This window comes from Nematolebias whitei, chromosome 5 (assembly GCF_014905685.2).
Source record: "Nematolebias whitei isolate Nwh7 chromosome 5, NemWhi1, whole genome shotgun sequence".
In the NCBI taxonomy this organism is placed as follows: Eukaryota; Metazoa; Chordata; class Actinopteri; order Cyprinodontiformes; family Rivulidae; genus Nematolebias; species Nematolebias whitei.
Window position 1 is genome coordinate 3,314,004 of NC_056502.1, and position 15,015 is coordinate 3,329,018.

Here is a 15,015-nt window from a genome sequence, read left to right on the forward strand (position 1 = left end):
CTATCCATCCATCCATCCATCCATGCATCCATTCATCCATCCATCAATCCACGCAGCCATCCATCCATCCAACCATCCATCAATCCCTGCATCCATCCATCCAACCATCCATCAATCAATCCATGCATCATCCATCCATCCAACCATCCATCAATCCATGCATCATCTATCCATCCAACCATCCATCAATCCATGCATCATCCATCCATCCAACCATCCATCAATCCATGCATCATCCATCCATCCAACCATCCATGCATCCATCCATCCAACCATCCATCCATCCATCCATGCATTCATCCATCCATCAATCCACGCAGCCATCCATCCATCCAACCATCCATCAATCCATGCATCCATCCATCCATCAATCCATGCATCCATCCATCCAACAATCCATGCATCCATCAATCCATGCATGCATCCATCCAACCATCCATCAATACATGCATCCAACCATCCATCAATACATGCATCCAACCATCCATCAATACATGCATCCATCCAACCATCCATCAATCCATCCATCCAACCATCCATCAATCCATGACTACAGAAGTTATTTATCAAACTTTAAATCCTTGTCAAAAGTTTTCCCAAGTTTTTAACTGTGGAGGTCAGATGTAGAGGTCAGAACACCAAATTTACAAGAAGCATCATCACCAAAAAACAAAGAAACGTGTTTTTCCTTAAAAAATGAAAAGATTCAACTAATTTTCTCAAAATAGTCACAACGTCAATGCATCAATCTCTAGGTTGTCTGATTTTTGTTGCAAGTCTCCCAACTTGTCTCAAGAGCCTTGAGTCCTCAAAGTCCATGCTCAATAATCCAGGTATACAATCCAACAATTTCCAGTCAGGTCATCTGGACAGTTGACCTGACTGGAAAATGTTGGGCTGCATTTACAAAGTTTACTTCTGCAGGTTAAATGATAAACGTGAGGGCGGCTGCCAAGCTGGGTACAAAGTGAGCGGAGTTGGGTACGATGCGTGCAACAGAATAATGTGCATGGCCTGGAATAGAGTTCTTTAAGCTGTGCACACAAAATAAAGCTGTGGAGGAAAACTGGCACTTTGGCTTGAATCCTGGATGTGGAACTAGTGAAAAGCACCGACAGTCGTATTTATCAACGGCTGCAGCTTAGTGAGATGAGATCCAGGCTGTGGTTAAATTAGTAACTAATCAGAACTGATCCATAGCAGTGACCAGGTCTGTTATTGATCTGATTTAGGGATGCAGCTCATCTCAGAGTCTGAATTGATGTAAAAAACTCAAATGTATCGGTGAGACATACGACGTGTCTCGTACAAACACGATCACAACTACGAAAGATGATGTTGCTGAACAGACGAACTGTGCAGATTAATTTAACAAATGTCTAAACATGTTACTCTCTTACATTTACAGTCAGCAGGGGCTTTTTATCCAACTGAAATTACTAGATTTTTTTCATCAGTTGTTTAAATATAAGAAAACTCTTAGAGGAGCTCATTATTTCTTCAAACTCAGATCAGAACTTATACTGTCAGGCTGAGTTTGAGGGGAAATGTTTTTAAATTAACGCTCAGGATTTGTCTACAGACGGAATCAAACTCTGAGTAAACTGAAGTGTCGACACAAAATAAACTGTTCTGAATAAATCCTCAGTAAAACCTTCCTGGTGACTTCAGCAAGATCCCAACAAGCACATCTAGACACCTCCAGAAAAATTCACATAAGCAGTGAGGGATGTATTTATTTTTTAAGGGAAAAAGCTGTTGTGCGTCAGTGACCAGCAGAAAGTTGTAGTGCGGTTGTTGTTCCCACTCTTTAGACATCAAGTTGCGTTCCTTTGAGCTTTGAAGAAGAGGCTGCATGTGAGATTCAGTCTGGCGTGGAGCGGTTGTGTTGCTGCAGGATGCCAGAGGTGCAGAAATGACCGTCTGCAAAACCAAAGTGGAATATGTAACAAACACAGGGAGCGAGGTTGGCTTCATTTTTAAATGTCGCGGTTCTGTGAAGACTTGCAGCTAATTCGCTGCGTCAGTCCGCGGTCGGACCAGACCGTCCCGGGGGCTGCGATGCGTCGCTGGTTGATGTTTGCTCAGGTTGACCGAGACGAGGACCAGTGAAGACATGAGAGGAAAAGAGCAGCGTCTCAGGCCGTTTAGAAAATCCTGCTCTGTTGAGTGAAGCGCTTCTGAGCGCGGGACGATTTGATGCCCTCACAACAAACACGTCCACGTGCACGTGTAATGAGCTGTTTCCAGATGGAGGAGGAGGCTGCTGCTGTCGTACACGTTTGAACCATCTCTGTGCAAAAGTCCTAAACCATTCCTTGTTGATTATCATTCATTTTAAAGAAGATAACTTTTATTAACCATTTAACGTGGTCTTAAAGCAACAGTTTCTCCGACGTTCCCAAGGTCTTGGAAAGTTTTTAAATGGACAAAGTTTTCAGCTAAAAGCTCTGGCTGCATGAATGTTTTCTGTCAAACTTAGTTATTTCTCTAGACATAAACCAGTTGAACTGACAGGCAGACGTTTCAGCTAAAAACAGAAAACTGGACAAAGGCCCTGTTCAGACACTGACATTAGATCGCAGGTGGTCGGCTCTGTTCATACCTGGCTCTCAGGTATCAGCTCTGTATGCAGATACACACAGATCCATCACACGCTATAAAACATGTATAAAACATCCAGACATCTTTAACACAGCGACCTATGTCAGAGACATTTAGGTTGTACTTGTGTGGAGTTTAGTACACACTTTGTAAAATGCCTAACTGATGGATGAGGTGTGGAAGTAAAAAAGTAGCAGATTAGTGCTGAAGATTTAACCCATGACACTCGGCTGCACTGCAGCCATCAGTTAACTTCACACATCTTCACCGCGAGTGTAACATCAGTGCTGTTCAGTTAGGTGAAAATAATGCGACACAGCTCAGCTCAAACCGTTGTTCTGTGATTGACACGGTCCATTAGAGCTTCCAGTGACCACAGCAGGTCCAAAACAAACCGAAACATAAAGAGAAAAACATCACTCGGTGATCCACTGAACGTTTCTACTGAGGGTTCTGATGAACAGCTCATTAAACCCTTTCACCAACACGAACAAAAACAACCAACATTCCCTGTGCTTCCTGAAATAAGAGTGGACTCAAGAATTAAACACGTCTGTTGTGGAGATGCATTTAAAGGAAACGAGGACTAACAAGGACTAAGAAATAAAGTGAACAGGTCACACGGCGTCTGCAGAAGTTGTGGTCCTGATTCACTCACGAGACGTTTGATTCAGAAGGAGCCAGATGAAGGGACGTCGTGACACAATGAACCCTCCTGAACTGTCAGAATCAGAATAAACTTTATCATCATTGTGCCTGGATACAGTGAGATCATGAAGACGGGCGGAGTGCACGTTGCAGCTGCTGCTAAAAAGCACGGCCCCGTATTCTTTATCAGAATACGTTTAGATAGAAAAAGGGTAAGAACCTTGAGGATAGACGGTGGCATTACAAAAAAGATCTCTTCACATCTTGTCCCGTCAGGACACGATTTGAGACGTCAAACTCCAGCAGCATTACAGCGTTCACGTCACAGACCGTCGTACAGCGTTAGCTTCTGGTAATTTTGTATCTGTTCTGAGGTCTAGCGTTGGGTAGGAATGTGTGATATAAACGGTACACGGTAAAAACTATAGACGTTTAGTCTACGATAGAGATCTGTCTTCTACCGGCTAACCGCAGTAACGCTGTGTCTGATGTAAAATCAGAGTTGTCAGATTTAATCGTTACTTTGTTTTAGTTGAAAACTGCGTAAGTGGCGTTAAAAAAATATTTTCTTCGAGAGCTAAGTAGCAAAGCTACAAGCTAACTACAGCCGGCTTGCCGTAGTGTTGCCGTATTCGGACGCATGCGCAAAACGCTGAGTTGCGTCAAAAGGTTTTGTTTTTTTCTGTTGAAAGTTAAAGTAAGCGTTGGTCATCTTTAGAGAAACCTGCTCTCTGATCTGTGAAAAGAACTCTGTGCTGTGTGATTTTACTGCGAGACCCTCTGGTCAAAGCCACAGAGGAAACCGGTCGCCATTTTGTGTCAGCTCTCCATTAAAGCTGAAGGAGACGCCCACTAGAGGGTGAAGTGTTTCAGTTGCTGCTCTGTTGCTGTTCATTTCTTAAATGAGAAGACTGGAAACTGTTAAGAGTTAACAACATATTCTTTTGTTTAAAACATAAGGCTAAAACTACATTTGATATATTTTGCACTGTTTTGCACAAGAAAGAAGCCTAATACTTGAGTTGTTATTTAAAACCTCTCTGGAACTAGTAGTGGAATTTTCTTAATTGAGATTATTTTGTGGTTTAGCAGTTTTCAAAATAAATTATGGCAAAAGGACACTATGCTTCTTTTCATTCCTATTGCAAGTTTTATACCAAAAACATATCGTGATATGTATCGTTATCGCCACCCTTCACAATACATATCGTGATATGAATTTTATGCCATATCGCACATCCCTAGCGTTAGGCAAGCTAACTTATTAGTTACACTGCTTGTATCGAACCATAAAATACTTTTGGAACAAGGAAAGTCAAACTGTTTCCTTTCTCACTTAAAGGCGGCGGCTGTGTAGATTCTCCTCTGAAGGTGGTTTGAGTGACGATGTTTCCGATCTGAACTGAAGCCATTCTCACGTGTTTAGCTCTAGCTGAGTGCAATCTGTCCACTCAGGACAGAATGTAGTGGCAGATGTCAACGAGGTAGACGTGTCTTTGTGACACGCTGCAGATAAAATGGCTGAATCAAATTTAATGTTGATTTGTTTCTAAGTTGTCTGTTTTATGTCAACTCAGTTCTGGGTAATCTCTTGAGATTAGAAGCCTTTTTTATGACTGACTGAGTCAGAGTCGATGTTAAACAGCTTAAACGGAAATTTATCTGAAAATCATCAGGTGCTTGACTGACCTTGAAAGACCTTCAGAAAGTTTTGAGCATCGATTGATCAAGAGAACATTAAAAGATTGATAAAGAGGTTGGCTCCTGGAAGTAATAAGAAATTAAGATAGTGTTTTTTTAATCTATCACAAAAAAGCAAATTTCAGTTACTAATTTAGAAATAATAAAATATCTTCAAAAAACAAAACCACACTGAAGATGTCCTGTTTTGCACCCCCTCCAGGTAAAATGCGGCGGCAGCGCTCCGTGGTCCAGGCCTCCCAGGGCGATGGCCGGCCGTGCCCCTCCCAGATGGAGCAGTGGAAGCCCTGCCCCGTCCGACCCTGCTACCGCTGGCAGTACAGCCCCTGGTCGGAGTGCCGGGTGGAGGTGCGTTCATCCATCATTAAATCGTTGCACCACATTCCAGAGACATCAAATTTCAGCGAGCACGTCGGCCTCTGGCAGCAACGATAAAATGCGACTCGACCAGATTAGAGATCGATACGCTGAACAGTTTGAGCCAAAACGTGGGTTCCTTCTAAAAATAATCCTGGTCAGTATTGATGAAGAACCCCATCAAGCTGCTGCTCAGACTGTTGTTTCGTGCGACGGACAGCAGATCAATCTGATGCATCTTTAATGCTGTTACATTAGTGGAAACCGATGCCGCTGCCAAGACTTGGGGCCGCCTGAACACTCGGTTCTGGACTCGGTGCGTTCAGGACACAATAAAAATGTCCACTGTTGTGTTTTATGGCAGAGTTAAACTTGGAAAGCTTTAATGCAGTCTGTAGGGAGTAACACCAACATTTATAATTCATCTTGAGAGTGTCATCTCAGAGAAAAACAGGATTTTGACATTTTGATTAGCATCGTCTTCTGCCAACAAATTCATCTGACTCGAGTTTCTCACGAGTCCTTGAAGACCAAACTTAAACATGTTTTTGTTTTGAGCATGAGCTTTAAAGTTCAGGTTTATAAATGTGATTTATTTGTTGTGTTTGAAGCAAATCAAAGCTGCTTTGTTCTTATTGTAGGTTATTGTTAAATAGAGAAGATAATTAATTAGGATTCCTAAACAAATACAACAAAATTCTACAAAGTGTCTTTAAAGATCTTCTTCATGTTTGATTTGTTGAACTAATAGGAAAAATTTAGTATTTAATCAGCACAATATTAAACCTCGTGTTGCGTCATGTTGACACTTTGTACAGTCTGTTTTAAAAGCAGAACATCATTATTTGGAACATAAAACATCTTTTTTTAAAGCAGGTGTGTCACGAGGCTGCAGTTGTTTGAAAAAACCACAAGAAACCGGTGGTCCTCCGTCGCTGAGGGATTCGAACACTGAATGTTTGTTGTTTTTGAGATGAGTGTTTTTCTGGACTGGAACTGAACAAAGAATGAAGTAAATGTTTTTGGTGCAAGATATTCAAGTGGGGCGGAGTTGCACTGTGGACAAGAACAGAGGGCTTTGTTGTTGTTGTTTGTCCGAGCAGAGCAACAGATCCTGGTGAGGCGTGGGAGCAATTTTATTCACCATCGGATGCAATGGCGGAGCCAGGGGGTGGACAATTGGGGCCATGGCCACCATAAATTAATCTTTGGCACCCCAAGGGCCACCACAGTCATTTGAAGAAATTATACTTTTCAGGAATATAAAAAATAGAAAACAGTTTCCTCAAATGATAGGGGCAGGCAATTCACACGCACACGCACACGTGCGCGCACATGCATACACGATGGCGGCCATCCTGGAGTTTGACGTGGCCACCTAATTTTTTGACGTCCATGATGCAGCCACACAACAACATGGAAGTCGGCACGTGACTTAATTTAGATGTTTTCCTGCTCACAATGTTTGTGTATTCATAAAAGATGGCAGCCATCTTGGATTTTGATATGGGGACCTAATTTTCAAAAGCAGCCTTTCTTACACTTCGATGCAGCCACACACCAAAATGGAAGTTGGGACTTCTCTTATCGAGTTATCATGCTCACAACGTGCACGTTGATGGACAGACACATGGAAGGTGTTTCCAGTTCCCCCTCTTTGCTCTACGACGGGGGATACAAAGCAAACGGCATTTGTGAGATGGGTCTGAAACTTTTGCTCGTGTGCTTAAACACCTTGTTCTCACTTTATTAGAATTCTGAACATGTTTAAAATGTTTGCATGATAAATACTCTCTAAAAATTGTATCCGAGTCTTTGCAAGTGTCTGGAACTCGTTTCAATTATTTTTTATAAGATAAATACAAACTTCTGGCAAATTTCAACCCAAATTTTAGACGTTTGTCCAAACGGGTCGATCAGTGATTCCAAGTGAAAAACTGAATATTTTCTCACGATTCTGTTTCTCCAAGTAGTCTCCAACAGGAACGGCCCAGTGAGATAGGTGGCTATTAAGTTATGTAACGTTAGAAAATGTTTGTGTTTCAGTTATCTTGGCTCTTGTCTAAACATTTGTGTATTTATGTGCGACAGTAGTTCACTGTAGTAACTCTGCACCCACCTGTCCTCGTCTTCTTCGTCAGAGTGTGGTGTGCGGACACGGCACGCGTTACAGGAACCTGTCCTGCTTCGTGTCGGACGGCTCGGGCGACGGTGAGAGCAGCATGGTGGACGAGGAGCTGTGCAGCAGCCTGGAGCTGGCCGTGGACAGAGACAAACAGATCATCCTTAAAGAGGCGTGCGTCCTTCCATGTCCAGGTAAGAATTCCCTGCTGGAAGTGGAGGCGAGCTCACTGTGGGGTGTGAACCACCTGAACTCCTGCACCTGAGGAATAATGTGACAACACAGCTCTCTATAATCTCAGGTTGATAAAACTCACTCAGGGTCCGGGTTTGATACAACTGCTGTTTTTTGTGCACATCTGGAGTATTTTTGATTTGGTAAACTGAGAACCTCAGCGTGAATGTGAGTCTCTGTAAAACAAATGGATCCCGAGGAGTCAGGACCCAGACAGCTGCTGAAGTTTGAACCTCAATTATTTAGTTTATGGTTACAGATTAATATCAGTATCCGAACAAAGTCTGTTTACCTTTACAGCCATCCTCGTTAGCAATCGATTATGTAGATAAAGTTACTATATTTGCATTATTGAGCTGCTCACAGATCAAATCAACAGAACTAACTTTCGTGACAGAGTGGCTGTTATCAGTGCAGCTGTAAAACTTCTGGAGACGACACGGAGAACACAAACATGTTGATCTGGACTTCATGCAGCGGTTCTCCACCCAGAAAATCACAGAAACAAACTGAAAAACAGTGTGAATGTAGCGGGGCATAGTTCAGATAATTTACTGTAGAGGCCGATGTGCAGCTTTAAACTGCTGACCTGAACGCACCTGTCTGCTCTCCAGTCAAAACATGGATACACAACATGACGACACTTTCATCAAATCATGAGGCAGAAGAGTCACTTTACACGCCGCCTTCAGTAAATTATTTTAACGTGTTCATTTTATAGCCGATAAAAGTGAATTAATGTCTAAGATTATGTATCCCAATCTATCAAAACAAGAAAATCTCACTAAGCATTTATCACCGTAACAACTTTTCACTAGTTCTGCAGAACAAAAGCTGTAAAAACAAAATGCTGCACTTGATATTTTTTTAAATAAAAGATTTGAAATAAAATAGCAGCCCTTAAAGAAAAATATATCCATCATCTTGCACGACAAAACGTTTTCAAAGCTTCATGTTACAAATTAAAACTGTTCATTTTTTGGTTTACGGTTGGTTGCAACATTTTTGAATGGATGTAATTTAATTTCTGTCTTAAAACTGATTTCACTCAAAGGGATTATACAGTAGTTCCTCACTGCTTCGTAGTTCATTTATCGAGGACTCGCTCTATCGTGGTTTTTGAAAATAAGATTGGACATGACACACAATTGGCTGATTGATGGATGAGCCACAAGATCGGCATGGAAATTTTATTTAAAATAAATTATTTTAAATTATTTAGCACCTGCTGCACATTTGTGCAGCCCATACTGCAGGATAAACTTCCTGCTGCAGCTGATCAGCTGTTCACCGTGCAGAGCTGAGAAGTGGGCGTGGTCAAGAACGCTTGCAGGTGGCTGAGAGCAGAAGAGGCAGGGAGCTGAAATTATGACATTCTGTCTCTTTTAGAGCGTTTAGAAACATTTTTTTAGAATATTTCAAGAGTGTAGGAAGAGTTTAAAACGTCTTCATATATATATATATATATATATATATATATATATATATATATATATATGTATATATATATATATATATATATATATATATATATATATATATATATATATATAATAAACTTACTACTTGTACTACTTGGCAGTTTTTCACTTTTCGCAGGGCTTCAGGGTACGGATCCCCCGCGATAAACGAGGGACTACTGTATTTATAAATTTCAGCTCATTTAGTGAATTTATACAATGTATTCACATTTGTTCATCTGTGGAATTACTTTGATCAGAGGACAGTTACCTCACAGTATAGCTCCAAAAATAAGAAAGCTTAGCTTAGCTTTATGATAAACTACAGACACTTGAAACTGACACAGAGAGAACATAGTGAGTTTTAGACACACTCTTGAATTAATCCTGGGCATACAAATAAATGTATTTTAGTGATAATATAGTTTGATTCCAGGAACTAAAGCTTCAGAAAACAGGGAGTTTACCGAGAGCGTGTCTCAAACAGGCTGTGCGCGCTCCCGCGGTGGCGCCCCCTCTACTAGCGGGAGTTTGGGTGGGCGGATGTGTCTGTATGCTGATGATGTTAGTCTGACTACAGTTAAACTTTAGATAAAAACTTCCCGAGACATTGGTGCAAGGTGTGGAAGGGGGGGGGGGGTGATGGGGTAAAGGGTCATTTGGCGTCTTCCCTCCCACACAGAATTGCTCATGCACAATAAGATAAACGTTTCTGAAAGAAATTACAAACCGGATTCCAAAAAAGTTGGGACACTAAACAAATTGTGAATAAAAACTGAATGCAATGATGTGGAGGTGCCAACATCTAATATTTTATTCAGAATAGAACACAAATCACAGATCAAAAGTTTAAACTGAGAGAATGTTTCATTTTAAGGGGAAAATCTGTTTTTTCCAAATTTCATGGCGTCAACAAATCCCAAAAAAGTTGGGACAAGTCCATTTTTCCCACTGTGTGGCATCCCCCCTTCTTCTTACAACATTCAACAGACGTCTGGGGACAGAGGAGACCAGTTTCTCCAGTTTAGAAATAGGAATGCTCTCCCATTCATGTCTAATACAGGCCTCTAACTGTTCAATCGTCTTGGGCCTTCTTTGTGGCACCTTCCTCTTTATGATGCACCAAATGTTCTCTATAGGTGAAAGATCTGGACTGCAGGCTGGCCATTTCAGTACCCGGATCCTTCTCCTACGTAGCCATGATGTTGTGATTGCTGCAGAATGTGGTCTGGCATTATCGTGTTGAAAAATGCAGGGTCTTCCCTGAAAGAGATGACGTCTAGATGGGAGCACATGTTGTTCTAGAACCTGAACATAGTTCTCTGCATTAATGGTGCCTTTCCAGACATGCAAGCTGCCCATGCCACAAGCGCTCATGCAACCCCATACCATCAGTGATGCAGGCTTCTGAACGGAGCGTTGATAACAACTTGGGCTATCCTTGTCCTCTCTGGTCCGGATGACATGGCGTCCCAGTGTTCCATAAAGAACTTCAAATCGTGACTCATCTGACACAGAACAGTCTTCCATTTTGCCACACTCCATTTTAAATGACCCCTGGCCCAGTGCAAACGTCTGAGCTTGTGGAGCTTGCTTAGAAATGGCTTCCTCTTTGCACTGTAGAGTTTCAGCTGGCAACAGCAGATGGCACGGTGGATTGTGTTCACTGACGATGCTTTCTGGAAGTATTCCTGAGCCCATTCTGTTATTTCCTTGACAGTGGCATTCCTGTTTGAGGTGCAGTGACGTTTAAGGGCCCGGAGATCACGAGCATCCAGTAGAGTTTTACGACCTTGACCCTTATGCACAGCGATTGTTCCAGATTCTCTGAATCTTTTCATGATGTTATGCACGGTTGATGATGATAACTTAAAAGTCTTTGCTATTTTACGCTGGGTAACACCATTCTGGTATTGCTGCACTATCTTTCTGCGCAACAATGGTGGCATTGGTGATCCTCTTACCATCTTGGCTTCTGAGAGACACTGACACTCTGAGAAGCTCTTTTTATACCCAATCATGTTGTCAATTGACCTAATTAGTGTTAATTGGTCTTCCAGCTGTTCGTTATATGCTCAATTTCCTTTTTCCAGCCACTTATTGCTACTTGTCCCAACTTTTTTGGGATTTGGTGACACTGTGAAATTTTGAATCAACATATTTTTCCTTTAAAATGTTACATTTACTCAGATTAAACTTTTGATCTGTCATCTATGTTATATTACGAATAAAATATTGACATTTGCCATCTCCACATCATTGCATTCAGTTTTTATTCAAAATTTGTTTAGTGTCCCAACTTTTTTGAAATCTGGTTTGTACATGCCAAGATGTTTATGGTGAGGAGGGCGGTTCCATTGGGATGGCAAGCCGCCCTCCTTGGATAATGGTAGAGGAAATGCTGGGGATGACTCTCAGCTACCACCACATCACACTTTAGCTTAATATTTGCAAAACTGACTGAGCTTTAGCCATTTTTGTTTTTGTTACGGTTGATTAGCTTTCTGAACGTCTCACTGAAATGTGTCCTGTGGTTAAGGAGATGTTTTGTGAATAAAACAAAGACAAACCTGCAGACTGTTACATGATCATCCACATTTAACAGCTGTGGGCAATGAAAAGGGGCTAGCTACAATTACCTGCAGTATCAAGACAACTTGATGCATTGTTCTTTTTCCATTTACTGAGGTGTAATTTAAGAAGATTTATAGATGATAAAAAAACAGAATCTGGCCCAAACTCCCCTCACGTCTCCAGATGTTGCACATCTCCATCAGAAACAGTCCAGCTGTGAGGAGCCGGTCTGAAGAATCAAGCCGTGCTCTTGCTCCTGAACATCTGTGTTTGTCACATGTAAAAACACCTCAAACTAAAAATACTTTAGTTATATTCACACACAGTGATGCTCACAGTCGTTGCATGATTATAATAATCAGGAAAATGCAATATTTCATGACAGATTACCTCGCCACCTTGTATTTAGCCTCAGATTTATTCAGTCGTCTGTTTTACTTGGGGCGTGCGAATCAGCTGAAACCAGCTCGTCACCTCGGAGCGAGCGCCTATAAAAAGCGTGAAACGCATCGAGGTTTTCACTCCAGCAGCAGTCTGATGATTCCTCGCAGGCCCTCCAGCAGCGAACGCCATTTGGGTGTCAAAGCATCCTGCCAAGACAGAGGCACAACTGTGAGGAGCTGTTTTTAGTTTCAGCACCTCCTGATCTTCAGCTGAAGCAGACTGAAATGAAACGTTGGCTCCGTTAGCAACGAGGCACAGAAGCAAAGGGATTAAAAACAAAACAACAGCAACAAAAAGGGTGTTCCATCATCCGTGGGTCTGAGATTCTGATAAGGTATGAAACAAAAAGATGGTACGTTCAGATACAGCCACAGTGAAGAAGAATTTGCTGTGTTGTAAATAACACTGTGAATTTTCTGCGTTTATTGATCGGAGAAGCTGATTAGGTGGAAAACAGATTTATCAGCGCTGATTATGAGCATGGCTTACCAGAACATTTTGTACACAAAGGAAGGTGGAAGGGACTGTGTTGCATTAGAAATAAATACAAGAGTATGGCATACGACACATTACACACTCATACAACAATGGTCTGGACCAGCAAAGACCTTGTACAAGCTTTGACCTTGATTTGTGATCTGGACCTTGGAGCTGGGGTGATGAAAAGTGTGCATGACACTCCATCTATATGCATGTGTGTATGAAGATGTGTTCAAATATCTTGAGCGGATCAGAAGTTATGAAAGAGAAAGCAGAAAGTTTATAGGGAAGGGTCCGAGACTGTCGTACGTTCCCACTGGTGAAATGAGTTCTCTGCACCATCACACCTGAGACACACCCAGGTGGAGCAGTGGGCAGCTATGTAGGCACCTGGGGAGCAATTAGGGATTGGGTGTCTTGCTCAGAGACACCACGACATGTGGGAATGGCTGGGAGTCGAACCTGAGACTTTCTGGTACCAAGTCGGCTGCCCTACCTCTACCCCATGCATATGTGCATACAGAGATATGTCCGCCTTAGTTTCCACGGGCGTGTTCTAGAGCTGTCATTTGTAACCCGGGCCCGAAGCCCGCTGGGCCATAATAATGTGCTGGATGAACGGGCCGGGTCGTGTCAGGCTTTTGATTGAGTCAGCGGACGCGCGCGGCTGATGATCCAATTATATGGCAACATGGCTTGCCATACAATCACCAGCTGCACACGGCCATTTATGCTTTAATACTTCAAAGTGGGATATTTAATTTTCCACTAGTAGAGGGAGTGTTTTCATTCTTGTCAAAATTGTTTTTTTTTTTTTTTAAATATATATATACTTCTTTGCAACAATGTTCTTTTATTTAGTTTTAAAATGTAAAAATATAATTTAAATTAAATTTTTAGTTTTGGCCAGAAAACCCACCTCCAGCAAACTGGAAGTGTCCCACAGGCCACCAGCTGATAAGTTGTAGCAGGTTTTATGGCTGTGGATGCACGTGGAAAGAGCAGAAATGGCTCTTTTTCTCAAAAAGGTTACAGACCCTGGCTCTAGACCAAGTATATTACAAAGAACCAGAAGTAGGAATGAATATATCTAGCCCACAATGCATCACAAAATACAGTTTGAAAATGGACTGTACTTATATCACCTTTCTATCAAGACTCTCAAAGCTCTTTGCAACAATCTGTGCCTCATTTACCCATTCATACAGCTCTATACTAGATCAGAGCTTTATCGCATTCATACATGGGACACACATCGGAGGCAATGAGGGGTTCAGTGGCTTGCCCAGGGACACTTCAGCATGTGACTGATGATGGAATTGAACCCCCAACTCTTGCATTGGAGGACGACTGCTCTAACCACTCAGCCACAGCCGCCCCCGTTTGAGCGTACTCGGTATAGATTATACACTCTCTGCATTAGTAACTGTAAAAATATCTATATCTGTTTACTGTTGATCCGGTAGATCTGTTTTAATCACAGGGTTTGTTGCTCAGACTGATAATAAATCTGTCCAAGATGTTTTTGTCTGCTGCTGATAACATCCGTCTGTGGAAAAGTGGAAGCACACCAAAAGGTTTACTGCTAATTTACATTCCTCTGGTGATGCCAGGATAAACACGAGATAGTTGAAACTGCTGCCTCCTGCTGTTTTTTTAATCCTAAAAACGTTTGCAAGAAAAATAGTCTTGAATCATGAACTCCATGGCTGAATATTGAGCGAAAACTCTGCAGCTAAATGCAGGAAGTCAACCGGAAGTTGAAAGAAACTTTAAGGATTAAGGGTCTTTAATTGTTTTAAAGAATGCACATCACCCCTCACCTTCGTGTCAGAGATTTAGGCTAAAATTGTCTCAGTTTAAGAAGAAAACCAGAGTTGTACCTGTTTTGGTTAAACCATAAAAAACGTTATGCACAACCTCATACAACATGATAATTTATAACGAACTCACAGCTGCTGCCACATTATGTTTTAACTCATTATGTGTAAAACTGACTGAGTTATGGCCATTTTTTGATTTTTAAGTTCAGTTGCAGAAATGAATAATTGATGATCACACTGATTGCAAATCAAAACCAAGGCATCTGTTCTTTCATGTATTTATTGCCAGGTGTTTGACATTTCTTGCAGTAAGAACTGTTTGAGAGACAGGCAGGTGAAAGGTGGGAAAGTGTTTTACAACTTACTTTTAGCTCTAGGAACAGACAGGAAAGATTATATTTGTATTTCCTGAAGGATTTCTGGAGGATAGATTGAAGCAGACCAAAATAACTTTTTTTTTTGGGGGGGGGGGGGGGGGGGGGGGGGTGGGTTGTGGAGAAAAGAGGGGAGGGAGGAAAAAAACCCAACAAACACATAACAACCGGGACTGGACGCAACAAAGACTCTG

At 41.7% G+C, this 15,015-nt stretch overlaps 1 protein-coding gene across 1 annotated transcript in view; it reads left to right on the forward strand.

Moving 5' to 3' along the window:
* LOC119409615 (thrombospondin type-1 domain-containing protein 7A) overlaps positions 1-15,015 on the forward strand; it is a 351,078-nt gene that overhangs the window by 314,338 nt on the left and 21,725 nt on the right. Inside the window, exons 18-19 of the mRNA XM_037676515.1 lie at positions 5,156-5,301; positions 7,452-7,626. Coding sequence (XP_037532443.1) covers positions 5,156-5,301; positions 7,452-7,626 — 321 coding nt within the window. The remainder of the gene's footprint in view (positions 1-5,155; positions 5,302-7,451; positions 7,627-15,015) is intronic.